We start from the raw sequence: 12,009 nt of genomic DNA on the forward strand, positions 1-12,009 counted from the left end.
CCATCATCGCCAATACCATCACCACCAATTCCACCACCAACAATACCACCACAACCACCAATACCACCAAAAGCCTGTTTTATTAACAACACCGCAACCAATACCACCACCATCAATACCACCACCTCCACCAACACTAACCACCAATACCACCACCACCGCCAATACCACCGCCAATACCACCACCAACACCACCATCATCGCCAATACCACCAATACCACCACCACCAATACCCCCACAACCACCAATACCACCACCAATGCCACCACCACAAATACCACTACCAATACCACCACCTCCAATACCACTACGAATACCACCACCGCCACCACCAATACTACCACCAACAACAATACCACCAATACCACTGCCAATACCACCACCACCAATACTACCACCACCACCAAGTCAGTTACCACCAGTACCAGTCAGCAAAAAAATAGGCTGACAGGGCATACTGGATGACTGTGCAACACACTGGGTAGCAAATTGCGACTTGCCTCATGAACAACAATGAGGCAGGTCCCTTGGGGTCTGAGACACTGTTATTCATCAGGTTTTGCGACTTGCAGATTGCAAGTCACTAAAAATCGCAATTTGCGAGTTGCAAAACCTGACGGTCCTGCATGTGGCCCAATGTGCCTTATTTTGGTTTTCTAATTGCTGAACGCATACAGTTAATTTACAGGTATTTACATTTCCTTGTGTATCGCAAAAAATAAGACATCCTACTGTCTTGCCTTTCACACTCTCTGTACTCCAGCAAGATTTTCACATAATTCACTTTAAAAACCTCTCTCACTTTGCAGTTAGGGGAAAAAAAGTAAACACCAGTACTCCAGTAAAGAATAAAGAGCAATGTGTCAGAAGAAGTAGCCTGACGTGTGACCTCTGTCTTTGAAGCAAAGGGAAGTGTGACAAGATAAACACTGAATTCAAAGGTATCTTGATTGCTCTGACTTTCCCCACCCACCAAAAATCGGGTCGCGAGCCACAGTTTGGGAAACGCTGGTCTAGGCCCTTTAGAGCTCTCCTCCCTGAGTCTGCAGAGACCTCGAGTACCGGACCCCCCACCAACGAAAGCTGGCTGCAAACCCTGACAATGCGATCCCCTTCCATATATCACAATAATAGATTAGCAGCACTCTTGTCATTAAGCGGCGCATTGATATCATTGCGAAGGCAGCACTCATGTAAGAATGCGGGCGCATCGGTAACTCCAAAGCAGCCTAGGCCGACATTCACTAAAGGTGAGGAACAGATGGGACTGTGGGCCCCACGGGGGCGCGTGGCATGGCCCAGCAGCTGTAACTTTAACGCGGCGGCAGAGGGCATGCTGCCTGTCAGTGCTGTGGGGCGTCGGTCTGTTTATAGCCGCTGCCAGCCGGTCCCATCGAGAGAGGGAAGGCGAGGGCTGTAGGCAGCGGAGCGCAGAGGGCCCCTGGCGACCATGGACCCCGCCGCTGTTCGAGTGCTCCACACCGCGCTGCTGTTCGCCGTGCTGCCAGTGGGTGAGTAGACAAGATGGCGGACATTCGCGCGCCCCGGTCAGTAACTGGAGGGGCCCTTTCTACGCGAAGATGGAAGTGAATCAGCGTGACTCCATTGCGGACAATTCAACTCGTCTGTTCCACATATTTCTGATAGATTGCAGTGATTGTGCACTCTCTGAGAGCATCTTCAGGCTCTGACAGGGTGATCAATCAGTCTGGGAGAAAAGGCGCCAGCAAACGGAAGATGGGATAAACTTGACATTCATTTCCCGTTGTGGATGTGAGCCTTACTTTTGTTATAGGTGGCATTCGTATAGCGCACATGCTCCTAGTGGTAGGACGTTATAGCGCTTTCAGCATTTCGGCGCTTTATTACCTGGTTCCCAGAATGGGTTAACTCCAGTTTGGGCATACATGTTATTCAGAAGGCCCAGCGGTGTACAGAATAGACAATATTGAGTACGCACATACACTGAACCATGTGTACGTGACACACTAACAGGTAATATTTAACAGTCCCATCCGGCTACTGTGCGACAGAGGCGCAACTAGAGCCAAATTTCAGGGGGGAGGGGGGGGGGGAGGGATACCAACAATTTCGCGGGGGGGGGGGAGGGGGGTTGAGTCTCCTACGAATATGCAGAGTGGAGATGCAGAGGCTCGAAGAAGGGGTGAAAACACAACAAAGCCTCGTTTGCAAGTAAATGGTCTTCGAAAGACCTGTGAAGTGCTGGGGTGCGGCTGTGTGTGTGGCAGGGAAGCTGTCTCAGCCCGGGCTGCCACACACGACGGGGGACGGGGCTGGAGTCCTTTCAGCCCAACGGGCGTTGCGCGCCTGCTGTGGAGTAGACAACCTAGTCTGGGTGACAGAGTGAGCCGGCTGCCACTTGCTTTTGAGAAACTGCACCTTGTTTTCACTTGGTTTTGAAAATTAACGTATTGTCTGTATTGTTTGTAGTTTTCTAGTAATTGTTTATATCTATGCTCTAGGTAAGTCATGTGTAGAATATGTTAATCCGCGTCCGTCCTCTCGATATACCATCGACTTTAACCAATAATTCATTTTCCATTGAGCTAATAAGCTCGAATTTACAGGAGCTCCCTTTGCGAGAGTGACTGTAGAGTGAAGAATATCCAATGTATGCACATATGGTATAGTGAGTGCGGGGCTTCCTATTTACACTGGACACTCATAAAACGTTATGATGGACTCCACGGTTGACAACATTTAACACCTTTTGAACACTGCAACATCCTATCGGACATCATCTATAATTCTATTTGTATCCACAAGTGGGCCCAAGATATTATGTCAAATCTGCAAACTTGTATATTGGGTGGCCTTTCAGTGCATTTAGAATTTTACCACCAATATTAACCTGAACAAACCTATTCCTGGCTGCTAACAGAGCTTTAAGTAACATTCTAGGGAAGAAACCTTAACATTTCATGGCTGGTCATTTTGAAATAAAGTCACTTTTTTTGAAAATTGAAGCAGCACGTGCTTAAAGTTTTGCGAGTGAAAGACTTCCAAACAAAGTCATGGAAATCAGAACTTAGGTGCGGTGTCACTCAAGCGGGTTAATTACTCAGCACAGGTAAGGCGAGTAAACGAAGGGAGGGGATGAAGGGAGACATTACACAGGCCTCAACCAGTTAAAAAAGTATTTTGGGATCCAAAGTAGAAAGTCATATTTTAAGTACTGCACAGCCTAGGGAGGTCTTTGACATCTTAGTGCGGGTTTTCGGATGTTTGACAAACTTTTGTTCACGTATAAAGGTCCAACATTGGCCTAACCGAGACGCTGCCGGCATATCAAGGGTTAATGTGAGCACAACCAAGGCTGGCTAGGATGGTGATTTGAAATGGCAGGACAAAGAAGTAAGGTTTATCCAAAGTGGACATTGTACTTCGACTTTAAAAAACAAAGTATGTTTTTACCAGCTGGAGGAACAGCGGCCGTCCTCTCACATGACAATATAAAACAGAACGACTTTAACTTTCCATGGCATCCTTTGAAGTTTTTTGTTAAAATATCGTTGACAGTTAATCCGGGCCACAAACAAAGTAGACATTTAGTCCAATGCCAAAGTGAGGGAAAAACACAGGATCGTAATAGAGAGTGACAAAAACCACGAAAGAGCAAAAATCAGAAACGGCACATTTACAAGCCCTCCCAGTGATCTCGCAACGCGCGCTAATGTGACTCCGCGTGTTCCACCATTGTGTTTGTTTGTGTGTGTTGCTTGTTTTGTTGTACTGATGTGCTTGGCTCGAGACCTTGAAGGCTTGGGAAGCCAGTGCTAGGGGTTATGTGATGCATTTCAAGCATCCACTGAACAAAAGAAGCCTTGGCAAAGCCGACAGGTGGCTATGAAATATGAAATACAACGCTACTGGCTTGCCTAATGCTTGTTTTCCAAAATGGATGCATGATGAAGAACAGAGGAAGAGAGAATGGAAACATATGCACTCCCTCGGAGTGTTTCATACTAGAGAAGACAAGCAGCACAGCCAATAGGCCTGGCCTTTATAATGTGAGTCCCAATGTTTGTAAAGTATTGTAAAAGAAAAAAACATTTCAAAATACTGGAGCAAAAGTAAACACATATCTTATGGTATCTAAAAACTGTGCACTGATTTCAATGTTTTCAGTCTGTATAAATAGGAGTGGGCGTAACTCACTTAATTTGCTGTAGCGTAAATACACAAAATTACAACAAAATTGTGCACGGTTATGCAGAATTACGCGAGGAGCGAAACCCTGCATTTAGCCCTATTTTCTTAGCGCTGAATGCACCCTTGGTCCAAAATGAACCTGGGGATGCATTTTGTGCTAAGAAAATAGTGCTAGAAGCAAGAGAACAGGAACAGTAGCAGCCTTCAGCCGCCCGCGCTCTGTTACTGTGCTCTTGGGTAGGCAATTTTGCCCCAAAATACTCCAAATTATGCGCACAGGTGTAATCGCATGATTTTTGGTATTTTCTCAATAGTCATGCATATATATATATATATCCAAAGAACTTCGCCTCATACATCCGGTTGACAGGAAAGACGAAGACGGACCCAAACTGCTGTGCAAAATATTTATTGTTCCATAGGAATCCCACACTCCGCCATGACGCGTTTTGGCCTCAGAAAGGCCTTGATCACATATGTATATATATACATACACACAACTCTTAAAAACATTTTTTATATGTCATCGGCAAGGGGTTATACGGAGCATTATAAGCATGAGTTATGGTGTGCATTGTGATGCTGCACACCATAACTCGTGAATTTCAGGGCTTTTTCATTTTTGTATCCACTGAACCATAACTCATCTTTAACTGGATTGCTTGCAGTTAATTTCATAGGTTTTTGTATACCATACCGCATTCTCCTGCAATGTACCTCTTCAGCACTGTGCATGACCAGCCTAGACTTGCATTGGGCTTCATTTGCTGTCCGCCAAATATCATGCACATTCATCAAACATCACCAAAGTTATTAGTAAATGAAACATTTATTGACCCTCATTTATCTTTACCCCAATGGATGTGCTCAAAACTTGTATAACGAACAGAAAGCGAAACCTGCTAAACATCTGCCAGATGTTGTGAGGATTCTTCGAACAGTGCCAAATTTATTAGCAAATGAAAACTTTTCCGAGCCTTCCTTTGTATCTGCCTCCCCCTCTTGATGGGCCACCATGAAAGGACTGTGGTGAAAATATTTAGCGTTTGTGAAATGAGGTGGAGCGCGAGCACTGCCAGTGTGAGTCCTTTAGTAATCTTAGAAGGGAGCGGTGGAGTGCCCATGCCTGGGCTCCTCGCCCCATGCAGAACTGCATATTCACACACCAGCCTGTACCCACTGACTTTCCCATGAACCATGCATTGTGTGTTTCATTTAACCCCAGCAGACTGGCACCGGACTCGTGTCAGATAGCCACAGTGGTCCATATCTAATGTATCTTTTACTTGCAGTGTAGAAGCTCAGAAGGCCAAGTTTAAGTGCAATGGAAATGCTTCATGCATATCATAGTGCATGCTGTGAAAGAAACAGAAGGGCACATTTTAGGATTACCTAGCAGGGCGGGTTTGGGGGGAGTTGTTAATCTTCACATGATCATTGCGTTGAAGCTTGCAGGTTAATGTTTGCGAGGCATTGGGCATTTCTGCAGATGCCCTCCGCCCACCAGTCCTCCTTATTTGCAGCGGAATCCTCTTCTACATTTGTCCAGAGGGGATGTTGTCACTGAGTTCCTTGGAACCCTGCACTGGCCAGCCGTTCTCCGGGTATTGGAGTGCCTTACATGAGCACCAGTGACATTATGCAAGGACACATTCAGTTTGTTGTTGTTTTTTAGGCATAGGGAGATGAAGTGATTTGCCCAGAATTACAGGTTGTTGAGCCGACACCGAGACTCAAACCTGGTTCCCCAGTTCCAAAGTCAGCAGCCTTGGCCACTTTGCCACATCCTCTCTCATGAAACCTTACAACATACAGCTCTGAGGTTTTATCTTTGGCGAAGCGGGGGAGACAAGATCTGCCAACAATTGAAAATGTGAAAGTAGAAGAAAACATTGTACAGGGTATTTTTGTCACTTTCGCCTTCCAGATTCACAGCAACAGAATGTTTGTTGTCCAGTAACGCTTTTTGTGCCTGCTGTCACATTGTATGTGGATTTTTGCTATGCTTATTTCTGCAAGTAATATCTGGAAGAGTAGAGGTGGGCTCGGCTCAGCTCGATATACCCTTGACCCCTCGATCCCAAAATGAGCCGGGCTATGTGGCCACTAACCATTGAGCCTGTCACCTCAGGCGCCAATAAACCGCGGTTCCTGTCAATGCTGTTTACACTTTGGTGTTTTGCTCCGTCACTATGATGGAGCCCTGCAGCACCAAACTGTTTTCTTTTTTCTTTTCAAAAGGAAAATCCTGAAGTGGTATTTTCTTCTCAAAAGAAAAAAGAAAATGCTCCCCTCACCATGGGAGGGGTGCATTTAGCTTCCCTTCCATGGTGAGGGGAGCATTTAGCATTTTTCACTCTCCCTCACCACTAGGGTTTTCCTGTTGGTGGCGGGCAATAAAAACTGACCTCTAATTCCGCCCATCTAAATTAATTGGAAAGAATTATAGGTCTCCCTCCAAATGCCCTCACACCGCAGGGCTGTGAGTGGGGTTTAATCACACCGGAGGCAGAGTAATTAATCTCTGCCGTAGTTGAACCAAGGTCACCCACATCAAAATTTAGCGGATGAACGGCATTCTTTGAAGTAAGGATATTACGTTGCGACAGAGTATCCTTACTGCCAAGAATGAAATCAGGTCCAGAGATTTGATGACAAACCGTAGATGTAAAACGGATAAAAGAGAAACCGATAGCTATCTAGTGGCTGAATTGCACAGTGTACTGTAAAATAAGAAATCCCGGCTTCCCCGCTTGAAGAAATTGTGTGATCCTAGGAATATATTTTTTCATTAAGCCTCCTTTTTCTTCACTATCACACTTGAGAAAGCCTTAAATACATACCTTCCGGATGTGCACAATACACAAATCTCTTCTTTTTGTTTAATAGACTATAATGTTGATCTGTTTGCAATAAAAACCCACCCCACGTATATGGGGTACACGTGACAGCTGGCTTGCCTCTTAGTTTACTAATAACATTGTCAAGTGTAGGGGGGGGGCAGGGATGCTTTCAAGTTAATGTTTAAAAACTATCACTTTTAATAAATACTTCTCAGTGCAGTGATAATCGAAGTACAAAAACATATCCGCATGTTAAAGAATACACACCTTTTGAAGAAACTTAATATTTTAACATGCTGTTTGTTGCATGCCTTACATGACAAACATTTCCAGGGCTCGGCTCGTGCACGGGCTCTTAGAGTCAAGTCAGATCCTTGGCTCGGCCCTGCTCTCCGTGTTTGCTAATGGCTCGCCCACCTCTTGGCGAAGTCTGCAAGAAGTAAAGACATGGAAAAGACGGACAGTATGCGAGGGCAAATTTGATTCCTTAGGTCACCCCTCGCTCTTGAAATGGGGTGTAGTGTCTCCCTGGGTAGTGTAAAGTGCCCGCCTCGGGGCACCAGGGACTCAATAGGCCGCGTAGCGCGCCGCCGGAGCACAGAACCAGCCCACGCTTGCGATCTGGTTGGAGCCCACGCCCCCGAGCGGGCGGCTCCTTTTATTTGTTCCCCGCAGGCCACGCCTGGCCCGCGGATGCAGTGGGGCGGTGTTTCTGAACAACTAGACTGTGAGACATTACATCCCTATCCAACTCAGTTAAATGAAAACACAAATGACCAACTTAATTGGTTCAAACAGTTCAATCAGTTCAATCAGTTCAAACCACGAAAGTGGTGGTACTTGCGTGTCCTCCGTCGGCCGCCTCTGGATGTCATCAGCAAGCGAAGTCCTTCAGCCGTTGGCTGGGGTGAGGATTCGACCTCAGGCTGTACCGTTGCGGCGAGCTTCGCAGTCGCGGACTGGTGGGGGACCCGCCCTCTGGGGATGGGCTGGACACTGGTACAGTGATGGTCTCTGGTGTCTCCGGTGGTAGTGTGGGTGTGCCGCTTGAGAGTCTCTCTGGGTGTTCTGGGGGCACCTCCTTGAACCAGGACACATTCCGGGACACCTCCTCTCCTCCTTTCTGGGCAGTTATCATGGTCCCGCGGTTTGCAGTGACTGTCCAGGGCCCTGGCTCATAGTTTGTTTTAAATTTCCCCCCAGGGCGGCGGTCTTTCAGGAGGACGGTGGCCCCTGCGTGGAGCGTCCTCTGGGAGGCCCTGCGATGGAGGCTTGCCTGATGGTTTCAGCGGGTCCTCCTGTTTTTCATGTCCTCGGCCTCCACTGGGTGTGGCGACCACCCCGAGCATGTCGGGAGCAGGTCTCTCCGTGGGCCATGAAGCATCAGTGCCCACGGGCTCCGCTGGGTGGTGAGTGGGGTGAGCTTCGGTACTCTCGCAAGAACTCATGGAGTCTTTGTTCTGGGTCCGCTTGTTCTACGCCTGCAATGCGAAACACCTTGTTTAGCGTGCGCATAAAACGTTCCACGTCGCCATTGGCTTGCGGCCATTGGGGGGTTATCCGCCTGTGATGTATTCCTCTCTGCCTTAGGAAGGTGGCAAATTCGGCTACCTGGAAAGGTGGTCCATTATCACTGCGGATTTCATTTGGGAACCCGAACATGGCAAACACTTTCTCTAGGATGGGTTCAATATGGGCAAATGCTGTGGATGCCACTGTTTCTACAATGGGGTACTTTGAGCATGCATCTACGAGCACTAGTGTGTGTTTCCCTCCGGGGAAACTCCCAAAGTCTATGCTTACTCTTGACCACGGGATGGTGCATGCGTCCTCGGTAATTATCGGGGCAGGTCGTTCTGCGCTGCGGGTCAACTGGCACAGCGGGCACTGTTGGACGTATTTTTCCACCATGTTTTCCAGTTCCGGAAACCAGACTTTCTCTCTCATCCTGGCTTTCATTTTTGTGATTCCTTAATGCCCCCCATGGGCCAGTTGCGTCGCTTTGTGCCTTAGGGCTTGCGGTATCACCAGCCTGGGCCCTCAGAGTAGGATTCCGTCGCCTGTGGCGCTGAGTTCGTTCCATATGTGCCACTTCTTGGCTATATGTTCTCGATCTTCCAGACTCCAGGAGTTGGCTTGCCGCAGATAGTTGGTCTTCTTGGACGGCTTTAAGAGTCCTGGTGTACACGGCATCGGTGGTGGCCGCTTCTTTGATATCCTCCAGCGTCATGTTCAGAGGGCAAGCCACTGTGGATAGTAGGTGTACGTACTGTTCGATGTCTTCCGTGTCTTCTTGTGTTCCGGCCGGGACTGGGTGTCTGGACAAAAAGTCAGCGGGGTTTTTGGCTCCTGGTCGGTATACCAACTCCATTTCATACGGTTGCAGCTGAACTGCCCATCTCTCGATACGCGGAGGTGGATGAGGCGCTGTCCCCTTGAAGAGTGGCACGAGTGGCTGGTGGTCTGTGACCATCGTGAACGGTTGTCCTTTGAGGTATAGGTGGAAGTGGTTGCAGGCCCACTTGATGGCCAACGCCTCTCGTTCGATCTGGGCGTATCTGGTCTCAGTAGGTGTAAGGGATTTGCTGGCGAAGGATAACGCTGCCCAGTGGCCTGGTTCGTGTTCCTGGGCCAGCACTGCGCCGAGTCCCACAGTACTTCAGTCCGCTTTGTTGGATCAAAGTAGGCCCATGTGGATTCCCCTAGGAGGGCATCCTTTATTCCTTGGAACGCCTCTTCCTCCTTCTGTTCCCATTGCCACTTGACGTGTGATCTAGTGAGGGCTCATAGGGGTTCTGCCCGAGTGGCTAGCCCTGGGATGAACCTCCCACAGTATGTTGCCATGCCCAGAAAACTGCGCATTTCTGTCGGTGTCGTCGATGCGGGTGCGTCTTTGATGGACTGCGATTTCCTTGGGTCGACCTGAATACCCTCTTGGTTGAACACGTACCCGAAGAACTCTAGGGACAGCTGGAAAAACTGGCACTTGTCCTTGTGTAGGGTCGCCCCGTGTTCTTTGAGGCGTGTCAGCGTGTTGCGCAGGTGTTTATAGTGATCCGCGGCTGTCGCTGACTAGATTAGAATGTCGTCACTAACGTTTAGCACTCCGGGTAGACCCGACAGCATCTCCCGTATTGTGTTTTGGAACACCTCCGCCGCTGACGATATTCTAAAGTTGAGTCTTTTGTTCCTTCGTAGTCCCAAGTGAGTACTGAAAGTGGTGATGTACCGGCTTTCCTTCGATGACGGGAGCTGGTGGTATCCTGAGTTTAGGTCAATTTTTGAAAACCACTTCGATCCGTTCACATCCGCGATGATATCGTCCATCGTTGGCGTGATGTGACGTTCCCTCCGTATGGCTTTGTTTGGTAACCTCATGTCGATACAGAGTCTTATTGCTCCTGGCTGCTTGGGTTTCTCTGCGATGACCATTGGTGACACCCAGGGCGTTGGCCCCGACACCTTTTCGATGACGCCTTGCCTTTCCAGGGTCTCTAGCTCTTTCTCTACTAGCGGCCGCAGGTGGAATGGAACTCTCCTGTGTCGCAAAGCGACCGGGACCACTGTCTTGTCAATGTGTAGTTTGATCGGGTCGCATCAGATGCGCCCAAGTCCCTGGAACAGCTCAGGGAACTGGTCGAGCAGCTCCTCTACTTGATGGGTCTGGATTCTCCTTGCGAAGGAAATCAGACCTAAGTCTTCTGCGGTGTGGCTACTTAGTAGCGTATCTGCTTCCCTGTCGATGACATGGATTGTTGTCGTCACTTCTAGGTCGTCTGCTTTGACCGGGACTGTAATCTTCCCTTTCAATGGGCGAGGAGTGTCCGCTCCATATGCATAGATTCTCGTTTTAGACGGTCTTACTGGGGGGCAGGGCCTTAGCGGTCTGTATTGTTGAAGGCCCATCACGTTGACTGTGGCTCCCGTGTCGATGACTGCTTTCACTTCTGTCCCTGCCAAGTGGACCACGCACGTCGGTTGAGGCCTGCGGCGCATTTTCAGTTCCCGCGCAAATGAGATTAGGTACGCTTCTCCTTCATCGTCAACTGATGATTCTTCACTCACTTCCTGGTATCTCCTCCCTTTCCTCTTCGCGTCTTCTGGTGGCATCACCTCTGCTACTGCCAGTTGCTGTACTGCTTTCGTCGGGGGCCTTCGGTTTCGGAATTCGCGGCCTCTGGTGCGTCTTCGGCATACGGAGGCGAAGTGGTTGGGTATTCCGCAGTTTGCGCACGTTTTTCCCTGCGCGGGGCAGTCCTTTGCAGCATGTGGCTCATGCCCACAGTACCCGCACTTTGGTTTGGTTCCTTCCGGCTGTGAGTTTCTCACTGAGTCTCCTCTTGTCCTGACCCGAATGGCGTCAGCCCGTTCTGTTTTGATAGTTTCTGACCGCCCCTGGTTTGATGAGTGCTTGGTCCATCTCGTTTGCCCTGGCTGCCGACAGGTCATGTGACCTTGCTAGCACTAGCATGTCTTCGAGTGCGATTTTCGGTTGGCGCAGTATAAGTCCTCTCAAAGTCTTGTCTCGACACCCCTGTATTAGTTGTGCGCGTATCTCTTTTGGCTGGTCATCTTCCGTGCATGTGCTGGCGAGTTCACGCAGCCGGGCATAAAATACGTCCATCGATTCTCCCTCTCTCTGTCGGGCTTGGCGCAATTTGAATCGTTCGAAATCAGGGTTCAGCTGTGGATCAAAATGTGCGTCGAGGGCGGCCACTGCCGCCTGGTAATCGACGGCTGCTCCTGAGTTAGGCAAGTGCTTGAACAGTTTAAAGATTTCGTGTCCCGCATAGTGTAGGAGCAGGGACCTTTTTATTGCATCGTCTGTCGCCCTGGTAGCGACAAAATAGTTGTTGAGCCGTTCTATCCAGATTTTCCATCGGGGGGAGGCTGTCGCGGGGTCTTCTAGTTCACTAAACGGGGGTAGGACCCCTGATGCTGCGTTTTGAAACGGAACGTGGGCCGGTGCTGCTGCTTGGCCTGGTGCGGCCC

At 48.9% G+C, this 12,009-nt stretch overlaps 1 protein-coding gene across 2 annotated transcripts in view; it reads left to right on the forward strand.

The window, feature by feature from the left end:
* The first annotated feature begins 1,332 nt into the window (after positions 1 to 1,332).
* LOC146801398 (uncharacterized) overlaps positions 1,333 to 12,009 on the forward strand; it is a 459,470-nt gene continuing 448,793 nt past the window's right edge. For both annotated transcript variants that reach the window (XM_085621079.1, XM_085621080.1), the window contains exon 1: positions 1,333 to 1,512. In XM_085621079.1, the coding sequence (XP_085477205.1) occupies positions 1,452 to 1,512 (61 nt within the window). In that variant the 5' untranslated portion in view covers positions 1,333 to 1,451. The remainder of the gene's footprint in view (positions 1,513 to 12,009) is intronic.

Source organism: Triturus cristatus, chromosome 8 (assembly GCF_964204655.1).
Source record: "Triturus cristatus chromosome 8, aTriCri1.1, whole genome shotgun sequence".
Lineage (NCBI taxonomy): Eukaryota > Metazoa > Chordata > Amphibia > Caudata > Salamandridae > Triturus > Triturus cristatus.